Source organism: Lepidochelys kempii, chromosome 2 (assembly GCF_965140285.1).
Source record: "Lepidochelys kempii isolate rLepKem1 chromosome 2, rLepKem1.hap1, whole genome shotgun sequence".
Lineage (NCBI taxonomy): Eukaryota > Metazoa > Chordata > Testudines > Cheloniidae > Lepidochelys > Lepidochelys kempii.
Window position 1 is genome coordinate 108,791,140 of NC_136381.1, and position 18,335 is coordinate 108,809,474.

Genomic DNA, 18,335 nt, shown 5'->3' on the forward strand with positions numbered 1-18,335 from the left:
TATGAATTTTAAGTTAGCAAGGTGGGGAAGTGACTACCAAGAGGGTAAAATTAAAGCTTCTCCTTTTCTGGAAAGACAAGGACTGCCACTGGTGCAGTCTTTGAGCCGTTTCTAAGTAGATACATCCTCTTGAGTCGTCACTTTTTTCTTTTCCTTTTCACAATTCCAAAACCATTTCACTTCAATTTACACATCATCATTTAAGCAGGGTAAGTCTGGTCATCAGTACTTTAAAAGGAGACTGACAAAGAAAGCCAGTGGCGGTAGCGCACTTCCCTCTGATTCAGCATTGAACCAGTGTTCCAGCACCATGGTTAGGAAGGCAGGAGATGCCATCTTTCAGGTGATTTGTGAAATCAAGGTCCCAATCACTTGGGGGGGGGGTCATTAACAATCCTATAGCACTTTTTGCAAAAGTAAGGGTGTTAGTCCTGTTTTCCTGGCACAGTTCCAGTTTGGATAATTATATTTCACTTATGTTATTCCTTCAAGTATTGTTCACTTTCTATCCTGTGTTGTGGATTGGCTTGTAGTATTGCTCTTAAACATCTGCCATAAGAGGTGGCAGCATTTCAGAGACGCGTGGAATTAATATTATTTTTTTATTATTGTTATTATTTTATTTTATTTGTAAAGCACTTTTCAAGATGAAAGTTTCTATTATCAGTATAAAACATTGGCATTATTACAGTCTGGGCTACTAATGTGCTTCATAGCTAATCTCTTAAGGTGTTGTGATTAGAAAACCCCTGAATTACTGAAGTTTTCTAAGTACTCCTGGCTATCTCGGAATTCCTTTGTATCTATCATAGGAAGTTACTGGTATTATCCATTGAGAGAACTGGGTTGTGGCAGAACATCATTGCTCATAACTGAGCACTATTTAAACATCTGTGCAGTATACAGAATAGTTACAGTTCAGTATAAGAGTTGCTGAGAGCAAAATAGAGCCGTGGATCAATCAGCCGTTAAAGGTAAGCATACAGGCTTGCATGATTTCTAACCTAGAATTAAGTTACAGGTTAGATTTTTCAAGACTACTTTTCATTTAATTATTTTCCTTTCTAAATTTCCAGTGACTACAGATTTAATCTATTCCACAGCTATATCACATGTCCCACTAGTGATTATTCCTTTAATGGCTTCTTAAAGGTAATCCAGAAAGAACATCTGTTTCAACTTTAGAGTGTAAACAACAAAGATTATTTACCCTGTAAGTAGGAAATCAGCAGAATTTACTCATGAAAACAGTATCACAGTTCAATATTCTTGAGAGATGTGCATGGAGATAAGTTGTACAGCTCCTGTTAGTGCACACAGCCCTAAAATTGCCCCTCCCAGTAGCAGGGGCAGATATGGTGATTTTCCTGCTTTGGGTGGAGTTCACCCTCTCCCTGGATAGAGTTAAATCATCCCTGCCGGAGAGAATTTGTCCTTTGACTTCATAAAAATGCTTCAGAAGAGCAAAAATGTTGCCTTTGGAATGGCCCAGATTCCAGGAAGTGTCAGGTATATTTCAGAAATTCCTTTTGGGTATATTCCCAACTCTCACCCCCAATAGTAACTCCACAGACACGTGCACACACATCCAATTTCAAACATCACAATTTGGCTGTTGTTCGATGCTATCAAAATATTCTGTTTAATTTTCAGAATCAAAGTATAAACATTTTCAGCAAAGTGCACTTAATTGTATTTGTTTGCCAAGTGGCACTCTTGGTTATGTATATAATAAGCCTTATGGAGAAAACAAATGATTACACTTCCAAATCTCTTTCTTTTCCTCTGCAGAAATACACATGTCTGACTAATGGGGAAATTTCTATGGGGGCCACTTGTTAAAATGTTAACCAAACAATGCTGCCTGGAGTTTGAGTTAAGAATGAATCCCTGCAACCTTTAGTCTTATTCACTATCACTGATCCTTAATGCTTTCCTGAGCGCTGAGAACATCTGTTTGGTGGCCTATGAGAAATTACTTGCTAGATTCAATGCTGGTTCCAGTTGACAGGTATCAACATAGTACTTGGGACTAAATAGCTCCCTTGTAGGCAGGGCCAATATATATGTCTTGAAGCTTTGATTACCTGCTTGTCCTGAGGATGAAGGCATACTGGCAGCTCTGCTGCTGACTGTGCTGTACTTGCTTAGTAAGTAAAACAGATTTAGAGCCTGATCTTCAGGTCTGGCTGAATACTGCTCAGCACAGGACCTTCGGGCAAGAAGTAAAAGTGACTTATTGCCACTTTTGCATTCCTGTAATCTTGGGCCAGTTCAGAGCAGACTCCAGCCTGAAAGTTAATTGCCACTGTTTAGCTGGGACTGTTTTGGCAGCCAGAGATCACTGAAGTTCAGATTCTATCCAGACGTGCCACTATGTGCTGCCATTTTGAGTTTGGAGAGAATTATTGTCAATCTAGTCCATTCTCCTACATTTTGGCAAGTGAGGTCAGTTTTTGAGCAAGTATAAGGGGAAAGAATAATAAAGGAAAAGCAAGGTATTTTGTGGTCAGACTTGTGGGCGATTTTGCATGTGCTAGGATTATTGCAGGATCAATGGAAAGAAACTCTCTCTTTTTTTTTTTTTTTTTTTAAAGCGAGAGGTGAGTAACCCAATACAACCTGGGTGAAGCAGTGACCAGGAGTATTTTTAGTGATTTATTATAAGGGTGAAGCCAGGGAATTACCAGCTCTAAATCATCTGTGTCCTGACTCTAAATGTTCCAAGAATTTCCGAGCAAGGGAAAGTATTTTCTCTCTTCTTCTATATAGGTTTTTCTGTGGTTTCGATGATAGTTTTCAAGAGAGAGGACAACACACTATTTACTTCTCTGTGGAGCTGTCATACCTTTCTGTTGCTTTCCTCCTGTTGTAGGAATGTGATGAATCACTAAATATTCTGGTCATGGGGCCAGTTTGTCCACTACTTTGGAAAAAACTGTGCAGGGAACAGGAAACTTTGGATTCCCTCTAGCTTTGTTTCAATTTCATCATTCCATTGGGCGAGCTGGGTTTGTTTCTTGGTGGGAGAGGCAGCAGGTTCCGTTTACTACATCCTCCAATGTCCTGAGGTCTGTAGAGATCTTGGGACACCTGTCTGAGGCCAGGGTCTTTGCACATTGCTGTCTTGGACCCTCCTTTTGGCTCCCTGCCCATTGACTGCTGTCCCTAAAAGCGTCCTGCTGTGGGTGTTGAATGTAAGGGAAACACATACAGGGTAGCGCAAAAGGGGTCAGCTTTATCTTACGGAGTATCTGGGAATGATAAGGTGGGGAGTGGCCCTCTTGCATCATAGGCCCTCTCTGTTCTCAGACATGCCCACGTAGGGGCTCTGAAACCTGGGGGTCGGGGGCTGATGCCTGGAAGTGATCACTTCTCCCCCTTTTGCCGATCAGCCACATCTGCCAGATCACTGTCTCCTCTTATTAAAAATAAAGTGGGGATGACTGGGCCCTTTAAAGGTGACCTCTTTTTGGTAATGATGACCTACCTACAGTATTGTAAGTACAGGAGAATCATATAATCAATAGGAGTATGTTTAGATAATGTCATTCACAGAGTCCAGACAGTGGGCTGTTGGTCGCTTGGTTTGATTTGGTTAGGAGGTTTTCAGATGCAGTTTGGATTTCAGGGCCCTATGACAAACGCAATAAGTAATTGTTCATGAGGAAAAATAGAATGACTATAGAAAAAAAACATGAAATTTAATTCCTTTCTTCACCATCCATGCTATGTGTAGTAAGAGGAGGCCCTGAAACATAAACTCTTGTATCAGAGGCCCAGTCTGAGGCCTGAAGCCTGAACCAAAGTACTTCCAGGCAGTGTTAAGCAAAGCTGGGCTGTGAGCCAGAGGCAGGTCCCACTCACAGAAGTTGGCAAGAAAAGGTTGTTAGAAGCACGTGCACATGCACATAAGTGCTAATGAGAGGAACTTGCACCAAGACAGCATCAGAACACTCCACAGACATAACAAGCAACAGGCAGGTGCATCTTAAAGTCAAGGTCAAAAAGACAACATGATGGGTAGATTCGTTTGAACTATGATGAGTAATCTGTCCTGCAACTGTATAGAAATAGGTCCGGGAGCACACATCGTTTTCCAGCCTAGGGGGCAGTGGAGTGTCCCGCCACTGACTGAGCTGTGTCCATTGCCAGGGAGCACAAATTCGTAGTATGCCCTGTAGAGTCTACAGGGAACTATTACTGTGCTTCGTTTGACAATAAACCTGGCTCAGGTTCCTTCGTACCTTACTAGAGTCTGTGGTTTTTGGGGGTTCTCTCGGGGTCTGCTGTATTAGCTATCTGCGCAGAGCTGGGACAGCACACAGAGGGAACATGCATGCAGCCAACTGTTATCATCATCAAACAAGAGCAGAGCCCCACACCGGTAGCTACCGACAACACTATGCAGTGAGGATTCCCTTGGTCTGTCAAAGAGAAAGTAAATAAGGAAGTGTTATTTATTCCTTCTCATAGCACAAAAACTAGGGGTCACCAAATGAAATTAATAGGCAGCAGGTTTAAAACAAACAAAAGGAAGTATTTTTTCACATAATGCACAATCAACCTGTGGAACTCCTTGTCAGAGGATGTTGAGAAGACCAAGACTATAACAGGGTTCAAAAAAGAACTAGATAAATTCATGGAGGATAGGTCCATCAGTGGCTATTAACTAGGATGGGCAGGGATGGTGTCCCTAGCCTCTGTTTGCCAGAAGCTGGGAATGGGTGAAAGGGGATGGATCACTTGATGATTACCTGTTCTGTTTATTCCCTCTGGGGCACCTGGCATTGGCCACTGTCGGAAGACAGAATACTGAGCTAGATGGACCTTTGATCTGACCTAGTATGGCCGTTCTTATGTCAGCTACCTGGTTCCCCAGACTTAAGGCTTAACTTTGCAGCTACTGTTCTCTGGTTGAGGAGCTCTCAGTAGCAGTCCATCCTGTACCATTCCTTTATTAACTGCATGGTTGGAGTTGCCCCAACTTCTCTCTTTCTTCAGTGGCAGAGTGCCTTGCTGCTGCATTATATTGCTGCCTTCACCAGCTGACTGATGGACCAAGAGACAAGTTGAATAATGAAAACTGAGGGGATGGTGGTATCTTTCCAAGGCTGGCCTTGGCGGCGTACTATGTGCTCTGATGGTTCATTTATTGTATCTTATTCAGTAGAAATCGGCTTTGTAGAAAGCCAATGCATTTCTTTCATGTTGTCAAGGCTGAAGAAGTTTGAAATGAAAGGATCCGAAGGCAACATTGAATGGGCATGAGCAGTTAAAAGATGGGTTATATAATATACAAATAATTGTAGGCTTGAAACGGAAGGGATCATTTTTAAGATAAGTGAATAATTATTTTCCTAAGTCAACATTCAGAATCCCCTAATTCATTATTTCCACTGTGCTGTTAGCAACACCAACAACAGAAATGGTATGAATCAAAAGGAGGGTGGTTTTATGCTCTTCTGCCAATGTGGCAATTCCCACAGCCAGGGATTTTGGGATCAGGGAGAAGGAATGAACTTTCCTTCTTTGTGATCCAGCATTGAGTGCACACAAATTGTATCATATAAAGTTACTTTAAAGCATAGACATGTGCTCAGTTTTGAAAATTAGGGGAAATGTTTGTTCTTCATAGCAACCTTACTTAACTACCTCAAATATGTATGGTAAGCAAAAGGTCCCAAAGGAATCTGCATAATAAACTGCAGTATGCTTATTGTGTTATAACCCTCTCTCTCTCTCTCTCTCTCACTCTCTCTCTCTCTCACACACACACACACAACATATGATATGCATATGATAATTTATTATGTACTGTTGACTGTTTCTTTTCCTCTTCTCCTGAGATGTAGAATTCTCCCCTCCCTCAGAATTAGTTTCCCTGATGCAGAGAATGGACAAGATTTGGTCTGTCATGAAAACCAATTTTTCTCGACAATAAAAAGCTGCAGCTTTAAACCACACTACATGGTTAGAAATGGGAATTTTATACCACTGGGAAAAGCTTTCCAATGAGGCCAGCATTTGCATCAGGCCCTGGAAGATCCTGTGAAAAAAGACTTTAAATCTGTGACAATTTTATGTTTAGAAAAGACTTGTGGATAAATGTTTAGATTTTTTTGAGCCTTGCACAGCTGAACTTATGGGTAGTGATTTGTAGAAGTGTTGAGCACCTGCAACTCCACTGGCAGTCAGTGGGAGCTGTGAGCATTCAGGACCTCTGAAAATTAATCTTATGGTAACTAAGGCCCTGATCCTGCAATGTGAATAAAACCTTTATACCACACCATGTTGTGCATACTCGTGTAGGTACAGTAGAACATCAGAGTTTCAAACACCAGAGTTATGAACTGACCAGTAAACTACACACCTCATTTGGAACTGGAAGTAAAACAATCAGGCAGCTGTGGGGTAGGGGAGAAACAAATATAGTACAGTACTGTGTTAAAAATAAACTACTAAAAAGGGAGCGGAGGGATAAAGCAGCATTTTTCCTCTGCATAGTAAAGTTTCAAAGGTGTAATAAGTCAATGTTCAGTTGTAAACTTTTGAAAGAACAAGCATAATGTTTTGTTCAGAGTTACAAATATTTCAGAGTTACAAACAACCTCCATTCCAGAGGCATTCGTGATTCTGAGGTTCTACTGTATTAAATATATATATAAATTGCATGGGTGTTTTCTCTAATAAAATTGCAAACAATGCTTAGTGTTATGTCTTATCATGGTATAGTTAGGGGGTGAAAAACCATGGATATATTTAAGGCATCACATTACATATTGCCCAAGATGCAGAAGAAGAAAATGGTTCAAGCGTAATTTAGGCACACTCGTTTCTTGGTTGATAGAAAACCTGTAAGGAACAGATTTTAGATAATTATGCCCATTAGCACTAAACAAAATGAAACAAAAATACATAAATAAAGCATATTCTTGCTGGAGTATCTTTATCAGTTGGATAAGGATGTGGAGGAAAGGATGTTGAATGCGCATTAGCGTTTGGGTCATAGCCGGTGAGAAGAAGGAGGAGATGACCAGGGTAGGGGTGAGTGTGCCCTCAGTCAGTGAAGAGGCAGTTTATTAGCATTGTAAACCACATCCTTCTGCTTCTGTGAAACAGTTAGAAAACAGTGTTTGATCTTGAAAACCATGCCAATTTATACTGCTTTCTCATTCCCTTTAGAGTAGTACTTAGTCATTTACTTTCAAAATGACTTTCAGGGGCGCTGCTATTTCAATTTGTTCTTCTTTGATTCCCTCACTCTAACCTTCCTTTTCAGGTACTGTAAATTACTTCTAAATTGTTAGCTTTCTAAATTAGATTTCCTGCGTTAATGGCATGTTGTAACCATGGTGCTGGAGGCTACTGTTAGTTTAATTCAGGGCAAGAGGGTTAAGTGAAAATTACAGTTCCAAGATTATCACTCTCCATGTAAATTAGATCTATGGCACTGGAGTTTCTTATAAAGAAATTGCCTTTAAGCATTGAAAGTAGAATGAAAGTTAGGGCTGGAATTTGCTTTTACTTTTATCCCAGTGTAAGGAGCAACATGTAGCTGTACTGCCCCAAAAGCAGCACAGGGAGGGAATTGTGACTCTGAAGGTCTAAGGCACAACCAAGATCTTGGATCGAATGGTCAATGAAATAGTAAAGTGGGGGAAAAGTAAATACTATGTTTTTTGTTGTTGCCTTTCCTGGTGAGTTTTCCATGACTACTGCTCCCACAAAACAGGGTGTTGTTGTTTTGTCTTTTAAACAGATACGCAGGTCAAAGTCCACGTTCTCTCCCTCTCTGTCCATTGTGGGTAGGTGGGGTGGGCTTTGAGAAGCCTGCATAGCGGCTCAGCATTCCAGCCTGCCATGCAGCTTAGCTCCATCAAAGCTTACCTATGTACAGCCCCAAACGAGAGGGGTTGGGGCAGGCTTTGAGGGCAAGTACATTGCCAAGTAGGCATACCCATGTGGTCCCACATACATGGGGCACAACCTGAGCCTTTGGGCTGTAGCAGTGGCCATGGAGTGGCTATACTGCCACTTTACAGACTTGTGGAACAGATGTCCTCCTCTGCTTCCAGATCTCATTGGACCCCCGCACTGTGCTAAGCCTGACTATGTGAGGTTGGTGCTCTAAATTTAAACAGTCTGTTAATACATAATGTGACAGCAACCTGTGCTCAAGAATTGTACAATAGTTCCTGGGTTTTGTACGACCAATAAAGTCATCTTGTTGTGCACTGCAAATGGCTTTCTCTGAGATGCTCTTTACATCTGCTTTTAATGCTTGATACAGATGGGAGGAGTAATTCCCTTATTCAGACAGGCTTAAAGTATTGTCATGGTGGGAGAAAGCTCCTCTATTTACTCCTGAGTCGTAATCATATGATGCCTTTTATTGTTTAAGTGTTGACTGTATTACGAGGTTGCAAAAGACACAAGAAGAGACTGGCTCTGCTCCAAAGAGCTTGAGGCTGAAATCCTACATGTTTTGAACTTTAGAGCGGCAGCAATTTCCGTTTTATCAATACTGAAATAAATAGTTTTGTTTAATAACTGAACCAAAAAATATTTACAGACTGCTTTTACTGCAACAGGACCATGCTGAATATGAATGTGCTCTGCCATGCCAAAGACCTTAAAGATATGTCTGTACTGCAGTGTAAGCCCAGGGTTCAAACTGAGGCTCAGGACTAACCCCCCTTCTGTATACACACAAATAGTGTTAGCCCAGGGCTTGGAGCAGGATCCTGGCACCCCATGGGGGTGGAGGGTCTGAGCCTGAGTCGAGCCAGGAATTTGCAACGTAGATACAGCCCTATTGGACTCAGAGTCTGGGAGTTTGTCAAAATTATTTCACAACCACACAAGCCAACTTTCTTTGTTCTCTGGACAGTCAAGTTTCCCCACACTGTACCACAAAGAAAGGGCTAGAGTGGCCACATTTTGGGAGATGCTAGGAAGGCTGGGATATGGGTGATTGGAGATGGGCATGCATAATGAGGTGTAGATATTGGAGCCCCAGGTTGGGTCTCAGGGTTCAACAATTCCTAATCTGAAGTTACAAATGAGTGTAGATGCTCAAGCCCTAGGTTAACAAACCCAGGGTCTACTAACTTGAGTTCTACTAACCCTGGGCTTACTTTACAGTGTAGACATACCGTAAGAAACGACATCCCTGAATTATTTATTTAATATGTGACTTTCATGTGGACAATAAGTCAGACCCAGCAGTGCTTAGGCAGCCTTAGTTTAAAGGATTTCCCAATGTGATATGCTAACTTGGTCTAGATTCACAGCTTAGTACGTTGCCAAAGAGACTGAGGTGAATGTTCAAGAAAACGAGTGCAGCAAAATAAAGTAAATCTAATTTTATCTGTCTAGGTTTCCATATCCTGTCCATCACTGAGGTATCTGAGCACCTTACACATTTATTAGAAAAAACAAAAGAGCTTTATTTGTTTTAACTCTGTGGGGTTTTTGGGGGGCAACTGAGGGGAAGGGCAGTGGCAGAAGCAAGTTTTGTGTTTTGCTTTGAATTCACGGAGGCTTGTGGCTATTCTGAGAGTGAATTCCACTTGATGGCTCTGTCTCCTGCACTCACAAGCCTCTTTCTTGAGGTTGGCAGTACCCATTACCGTGGCTAATTTCTGTTTTAATTAGCAGAACTCCTTATTATGGGCCTTATTGTTTCCAGCCACTGCTCTTTGGGCATGCACCGGGAGGAGAGGCCTCAAGGAGGTTGGTGCATTATGGTGAGTGGGGGGAAGAACCAAGATTCTACCCACTTCCATCCCTGCCCATCTGTGTGGAAGGATTAAAAAACAGCCATGCAGGGGCTGCTGTTACTCCTGGATGGGACTGTTAAATGACCCACATTCTGGCCCATAGGGTTTGATCCTTTTGGCCTTAGTCAAGCAAAGCTCCCATTTCAAAGGGACTTTACTGGGAGCTTTGCCCATGAAACAAGGTCAACTCCTTTATTCTTTTTCCTCCTGGATCTACCCTGGTTTCTTGTCATAGGTGAGAAATTCTATATAGCTTTTTCCAGAGTCACAAGAGGAAGCTGTTGTGATCTCCAACAATGAAGCCTATGGCCAAGTAACATTCCAAATTTCTTTTTTTGTTTGTTTTTGTTTTAGGTCAATTTTGTAGCCTGTCAGCTGTTTGCCTTGTTCGCTGCTTTTTGGTTTCGAATTTATTTGAGCCCCAGCAATGTCAGTTCTGTTGTTCGTCATGCATTTGCCACTCTCTTTGGAATATACTTTGCTGTTTTCTGTTTTGGATGGTGAGTATTTAACTTTCAGATAAACAAATTATGCTAGCAATTATGTTTTATTTCATGTCAGTTTTCCTAGATCATTTGTGTTCAGTCCTGAGACAACTTGTGTGTTGCAGTCCTGCAAAACAACCACCACCTAACCGCCCCAAAGCCCAGAACAAACTGTAATGACTTGCAGATGTATATTTGCAGTGTTGTTGTAGCCCTGTTGGTCCCACGACATTAGAGAGACAAGGTGGGTGAGGTAATATCTGCTATTGGTCCAACTTCCGTTGGTGAGAGAGACAAGCTGAAGAAGAGCTCTATGTAGCTCAAAAGCTTGTCTCTCTCACCAACAGATGCTGGTCCAATAAAAGATATTCCCTTGTCTCTCTTGTAGATGTATGTTGTATTTATCTATGACAAGTTTACTGCAGGCATCAAAGAGACACCATCGCCTAAGAAGACATAAACATATATCTTCATTAGAGGAGATGCATCCATTGTTGAGTATTCAATTTGATTATTTTAAAAAAAGAACATTTTAGACCCAAACTGGTTGACAGGATTCTTATTCGAAGCACTGTTCTAGTCACTCTGTAAAAACTGCATTGTGGGGTGGTTCCATGTTTACCAGCTGTATTTCAAATTTAGTTAGGTTACATGGCAGAAAAGGGATTTTTTTTTCCCATCAGCCCTGCAGTCTTACTTTTAGACTATCTAAATGTTTATCTTTTTGTTTTCAAGGTACTCAATCCATATTTTTGTACTGGTGATAATGAGCTATGGCATCATGAACATTGCGAGTATTCCCAACATCCACAGGTAAAGTTACATGGGGACAAGAATTCAATTACCCTGTTCCATCCAGAGGCTGGCAGCAACCCAGAAGTTCATTTTTGTATCTTATCTGTCTGTTCTCACCATCTCCACTCAGTTGCAGCAGTTTTATGGATTTAACTAGAGTATCCACTGTATTGTCTAAATTTTGTGAATTTTTAGTTAGTGTATCACATCTGTACCAAAGAGAGGGAGGGTGTTTTGTACTTTGCCCAGTTTAGTCTCCTGCAGCTTCAGCAATTTACATGGAGACCTCTTGTCTTTAAGTTGTTGTTGGAGATTATGTCAAGCCACACTCTCTTCAGTATTGTGTCCTGGAGGATGGGTTTTAAAAAAAACCTGTTTTTAATTTTTCCCTCTTGCTGTTTGGCCTTTATGCATTTCCCATTTATCCCTGAGTTAGTTAGGCAGTCAGAATAAGATCACAGGCAGTTCAAAATCTGTGTTTTGTGAAACAAGTCAGTATTTTGGTACTGAACACAGAGCTTCCCAGAACTGCAAATACAGGAAATGCCATTGCCTTGATGACAAGAGAGCATTGAACCATCACCAGCCCAAAAGTAAAAGTTATAGACTGTCAGATTTTATTTATTCCTTATGCTAGGGTCAAAAAGAAAGGTACCTAGAGTTTCTGAAACTACCTTAGCCAGGTGTATGTTTAGTGTCTCACTGAACCTTATTGGGCAGATGGTACCTTGATCAGAATTGGCAAACTGTGTTGAAACCATAGCTGATTCTTGTACGAAGATAGGAAGCATCAGTAGAAGAGATTTACAGGGCAGTAGAGTAGTTCTCTTTGCAATATTTTGCAAAACATAATCACAGATAATGTATTGTCTCAGAGTTCTTCAAGTGATAGTTCTTTGTTAGTGTTCATCCCTTCTCTCTCTGCATGTGGAATTGCTTTTCACTTGCTGTTATTTTGAGCTCTTAGTTGAAGATATGGAGGTAGTAATGTTACCTGGAAAAGTGGTTTATGTAAGTAATCCAGAGGAACAGGTCAGCTGGCAGCCTGAGAGTTATTCCACCTTTTTGTTTTGGGTTGACTTGGGCATTGCTTAGACTGTTGGATTAATGCTCCCATTAGGTCTAGTGTTGGTTTGTAATATATATCCTCTTGTCTACTCTCTTTGTGCAAGTTTTAGAACTCACCTTCATTGGCTTAGACATACGCCCGTGGTCACTGCAGTTGTACCTGAAGACAGAATCCCTGTGCTTGCTTATAATTTGGTAGGGGCTCTCTGAGGGTTTACCTAACACATTCAGAAGGCAGAGCCAGAACTAGAACCCAGAAATCCTGATGTAGTTGATAACTAGCACTACACTGCCTGTGTGAAAAGGGACCAGAGAGAAAAGATGCTAAAATACGCTTTGTTTCTTTCTTGATCAGTACTGGTGCCTGTGTCTTGGGGAAAGAAGGGAGCAATCTATTGTTCTGGATCAGTGGACCAAGTTGTAGAAACCAAATCTACAGCTAGAAATTCAATATTTATTCATGCCTGCATAGGAGAATGAGAAGAAATTGGCATACATTCAAGTTAAAGGATTTTCCTCTCACTCTTACTGTTTAGCCAATTATTCATGATGGAAAAAATAGCATATGTTGCAGCACAAATGAAGGCAGTTTACATAATATTGTTGGCTATTGGAGTGCAGTAGTGAGTCATACTTTGAACTGCATTGGTTTGAAATTGTGATGGAACATGCTGAAAATCTTAGCAGGGCTGGGGAAGTTGGAACAGAGCCATTCCCCACTCTTAGCAATAGTTTTGTAGCTCAAACATAGCATGTTCAAATTAATTGAGGTAACGTGAAAAGTAACTTAAATGATAAATGTTATGGATTAAAATGGGCTTGAAAAATGTAGCCAACAGCGGCTGGTTTAAAGACTGAGCCTATTCATACAGTTTTAATACATTGGGTCCCCAAGCCTTGCCCCATTCCTTCAGCAATGTACAAGAATATTAATAATAGGAATATAAAAAAGTATATTTTCTCGGGCGAGAGATTTCTCATGGAGTGAGGTAAAAAGGAGACTAAGGGAAATAATGAAAGTATGAATACATGAATGAATCTAATCTACACCCTTCTTATTCCCCATTAGTCCAGTTTCTGCATAGGCTGCCTACCCCGACACAGCTGGTGTTCTGCCTTCCTCTACTGGTTTGAGCCAGGAGGGCTGTAGTGGGTCAAACCCAGGGACAGGTTTATTTTTTAAAATCAATACTCAAAACCGATAAATAAGGTCCTGCTGCCTGGCTCCTCATAAAGCCTCTTCCACATAAGGTTTCTTGCCCTGCTCATACAACAGGTGTCTCCAGCCAGGTTTTACAATTAGCTGGTGTGGAGAATCGCCTTCCAGGACTTTCATCCTAACACTGGGTCTCCTACAGGAGCCGTCCTGCTACATGCAGGTCTCTCTCCCTATTGAAGCTACTTGCTGACCTTTTATTTGAGAACCAGGTGAGCCTGCAGGCTGTCACCTGATCTCTCACCTGAAACTCATCACCTGGGTGGTAAGTAATTAGTCACTGGTGAGCCTAAATGCACCTCCCTTAAATGGACAAAGGCCTGCCCTCCCCACCCCCGCAGCTGGCCAGTTCTTTTGTCATATCATCTTCTGTTCTGTTCCCCATTCTGGTTCATCCTGACTTGGGCCTGGTGGCTACAGCCTCACACTTGCCAGTCTGCCTGCCTGGTCTTCTGCTGGTCAGTTTGTGCCACTGCTGTTTGGGTGTGAAGGCCTTGATTTCCCAATCATTAGGTTCCTGCCTGCCCCCTTGGGCTCTGTGGTCCTGGTCTCCAGCTGGCTGGTTTTGCTGATGTGGTGTTGGACCCTGAAGACCTTAGTTCTAGATCGGCTCTTAGGATCACCTGCTGTTCTCTTCTCAGTTTGGTGTTTCAGCCTCCTGGTGCTCTGCTGCTCCCTTCTGCTCTGCTGAATCTTGGTTCTGTTGGTCTTCTTCCTGCTCTTCTCTGTCTCCAGGCTCTCATTGGCAACCTACCTCTGCCAGCAGCCTCTTTCCTGTTCTGTTATGGATGGGGATAATGAGGAGAGGTAGAGGAAGTAACAGGATTTGAGTATCACCCCTCCTTGTGCTGCACCAAGGATCTGCAACACTGCACTCCTTAAACCAGTGATACTCAGACTGCGGCCCATGAGCCGCATTCCCATGTGGCCCATGATCTCTTTAACGTGTCTCCTGCATATCTTTGCAGCACATGATACCAAAACACAGTGTGATTTAATTGTTAACCAATCAGGATGCTTTTACTATGTTATTAACCAATAAGTTATGAACTTGCACTAAGCTACTAACTTATTTGCTGTAAGAATTATAGATATGGCAGACCTCTGTGGTTCGGAAGCCAAATTAGGAATCAGCAGTACCCAAAAGAGCCACAGTAGTATGAACTATTTCCCCTCTCATACTGTTTTGCTATAGTACTATTCATATTTAATGAAACAATGAATTCATGCTACTGTGACTCTTTTGGGTACTGCTGATTGCCAATCTGGCTCCTGAACCACTGAGGTCTGAGTATCACTGCCTTAAACCATTAGAATGTCAGAATACGGGGTGCCAGTAGCCATCCTGCCTAACCTAATTTTACATTCATTCAGGACACAAACCAGAGAGTGGACTTTTCAAACCCTAGTTAAAGAATACTTCCTGGGTGCAGAGCTTTGCATAACAGCCTATTTGAGCATGTAAAGCCAAAATAAATTGTCTTCCAAATGTCACTGAAAACAATGCACAGCTACTATGTACTCTTAAAGCATAATTATATTCTCTCTCTCTCCCTGGTTCCTACAGATTTGCAATATGAGAGTCTCAAGTATTTCTGGTCTGTGTGTGTGTACACAGAACAGAAAGGAGAATGGATAATCTCAGCAGTATGTTAAATGTTATCTGGCTTCAAATACTTGAATTCTAGGACATAATTTTCCAAAGTGACTAGTAATTTTGAGTGTCTCAATTTTGATTATCATTCTGATGTATAAATTTACCCTCGTTTTTTGTTTTGCCTGTATGAACTGAATGTAAAGTCTTGACTCTGCTTCGGTGGGTAACTGTTCTGTTTGTTTGTATGTTCTGTTTAGGTACTCCTTTGTGGTAGCCATGGGATACCTCACATTGTGTCACATTAGCCGAATTTACATATTTAATTATGGTATTCTCACTACAGATTTCTCTGGGTGAGTATCCAGCTCATATACTATGTCTGTTGATAAATTGTATAGTCAATTGTTTGATCACACTTTGGTTCATTATGAAATATATTCAAGAGGCAAATTAACTAGTATCACTCAGGTTTATCGATATAAGCCAATAATAATAAAGAACAGGGAAAAACTTTCAATATGATACCAGGTTCTGGGAAGCCACCTCATGTAGTATTGTTACCTTCACTTTACACAGAAGGTGTGCTTCCCAAATTTATAGTTCTAAAGCCATCTTTTTATCCCCTAACCGTTGACAAGTAAAAGGTACTGTGCACATCATCTGAAACTAGATTTAACCAATCTGCCCTCTACCTTGTTTTTTCAGTAACATGATGTACCCCTTATCTCATTGTTCTGAACGCATGCACTCCAGGTACCAAGGAGCATGAAGGAACCTCTTAGGTTTATGCCAGGGTAGAATATTCATATGTCTTGTCCTTTTCCTTTGGGAAATTTCAGTTGTGAGAATAACTCCCTACCTGTTAATATGGTAAAATACTCATATGTCCCGACCCAGACCGTTTTCCTATCTCCTTAAGCCAAAGCTTACTTCAACTAGTGCATCATCTTATGGGATACCTGACATGGGTGGACAGAATTGTAGGGAGAGTATAATACATTCAGTTGACATAACTTCCCAATACTTATATTAACACTAAGCCTACCATATATGTATTGGCTAACAATTATTATAATTTATTATTAAATTATTTTAGGACTGTAATTTAATACAATTAAAAGAATGCCACAAAGGGTTGTCTTGCAATCTTGTTTACTTAATCTTTCAAGAAGTACTTGTTCAAAGTAAATAATACATGATGTTAGAATGACTCAGTATTTCCATTAGCCAGTGAGGTGTACCTGTGTGTGTTCTTGCACAACAGCAACTTGCCAGAGGTGGGGAGGGTCTACTTATCTCCTTCTTCACCTTGAGTGGGGTTGGGGGAGTAAGTTCTAAAGTTACTCTTTGGTGGTAGAGTGGGTCTGAGGTTATCTTCCTATCTGCCAATCCCTCAGTGTCCAAGGAAGCAGCAAGCCAGGTTGGCCCAAGCTGCTTCTTCCTTAAGTTTGTCTGGTTGGGTGGGGTAGACTGTTGCTCTCTTTATTCCTTTCTTGATAGTGCAATAGACCAGTCCCGGTGAGTGGCCCCAAGCCTTCTCTTTCCTCATTCTGATTCTACTCTGGGGAGACGGTCCTTGGATTATCCCAAAGCCCTTTCTTGCCAAGCTGGGAAAACAATGTGAAAGGAGCCTTCTGGCTAGGGTGACCAGATGCTAAATACAAAATATCAGGACCGCCACAGGGGGAGCGCCTTTTCAATTGTTACACTCACCTGGCACGTTCGGCGGTGGGAAATAAATCTTGCCACCGAAGAAAGAAGTACCCACTGCCAAAGTCTGTCAGCAACTGAAGGACCTGCTGCCGAAGAGCTGGATGTGCAGGGTGAGTGTAACAATTAAAAAGGCATGCCCCCTGCCTGTCACTGCCGCCTAAGGTGGGGGGCGGGGAAAGACACGCCCCAAACAAAATATTGGGACAAATGGCATCCCAACCATACTTCGGTCAGGACGCAGGACAAACTGCTCAATATCGGGACAGTCCCGATTTTATCAGGACATCTGGTCACCCTTCATCTGCCCCTCTCCCTCTGAAAGGGAGAGAGCTTCCAGAATAGCTGTAGCTGGTTGTTTCTTCCAGCTTTAAAGGGCCAGCTACCAGCAAAGCTGTTTTATCCCATTTTTGAAAGAGTGAAACATGCATGTTTTATTATAAGTCCTTTTCTGACTGCTTTGCTTTGGCATTTATAAACTGTTCTTAGGATTATTTAGTGTTTTTTAATTCTTTCTTCCCCAATTACATATTTTTTTCCTTCTTCTTGATGCTAAGAGGATTATGCTGGTGAGTTGATTTTTGGTGTTTTTTAATACTTTATAAGAATGGCACTACTAATAATACATCATCTTCTTTTATAGCATACGTAGACTGTCAGTGCAGTAATATTATAGTTTTTACCAGAAATGGATTAGTTTGAAAAGAAAAAATCAAAGGAATGTGATAGCTCAGGAGGCTGGTAATGGGCATGGGTCCCAATCCAGCAAACCACTCAAACGTGTGCCTAACTTTGTGCACGTAAACAGTATGATTGAAGTCAGTGTGACGACTCATGTGCATTAAATTATGCACAAGCTTAAATCCTTTGCTGGACTGGGGCCACGGCGCCTCTCATTTTTTGGTTATGGGTTTGAGTTCAGCCAGTTTGTTATGAGCAAAAAACAGTACCATTTGAAGAATATTCACTGAAGGCCTGTGGGTGACACAGATGCCTTATGTGAAATGCTAGGGTCCTCTGCACTTTTCCTAGTGGAAAAATTCACAGCACAAAAATCATCAGAAAATTGGCACCAATTGCCCACCCTTATTAATAGTCTCATATGAGAGGCAAATGCTTGAATTGGCTTGGAGACTGACCCACCTTTTCACCCTGAAAGGTGGTGTTTTCCATGTGTAAATCGGGGCCTTTTGGCTGACAGATACACAATCTTGCACTTTTTACTGCATGTGCCATATTTCTGCTGTAGATAAATGGAGCACTTCATTCTCTAGGGCTGTTGGGCTAAAACATTTCATCAACACTAACTTTACTCCAAAGGAAAATTGGCATCATTTCTAGCAAACCACCCTAAAAATGAACATAATCAAATGTGAAATCTAGAAAAGCTTTATAAGCAATTTTTTTAGCAAGGAGCATCACTGAAGGCAGTGATTTATCTTCTAATGCTTAATGCTTTGCTGTGTTTTCTTTCCTCCTGGTGGTTTTATTTCAGTCCCCAAAGTTAGCAACAATGGTAGAATAGCCAATTTGTAAAAAGAAAATACATTTGACAATGGAAACTGACCTAGATGTATTCTTTTACTGTTATACCAATTCAGAACAAAGTCAGAAGTATTAAGCACTCCAAAGAGTTAGATGGAAACATTTGTTTTCCTTGGAAATATAGTAAGGAAATT

General features: G+C 41.3%; 1 protein-coding gene across 1 annotated transcript in view; it reads left to right on the forward strand.

Annotated features, from left to right (window-relative positions):
• The window catches only part of MBOAT1 (membrane bound glycerophospholipid O-acyltransferase 1), a 91,710-nt gene that overhangs the window by 29,387 nt on the left and 43,988 nt on the right, over positions 1–18,335 (forward strand). Inside the window, exons 2-4 of the mRNA XM_073331898.2 lie at positions 10,140–10,285; positions 11,006–11,083; positions 15,204–15,299. Of these exons, the coding sequence (XP_073187999.1) occupies positions 10,140–10,285; positions 11,006–11,083; positions 15,204–15,299 (320 nt within the window). The remainder of the gene's footprint in view (positions 1–10,139; positions 10,286–11,005; positions 11,084–15,203; positions 15,300–18,335) is intronic.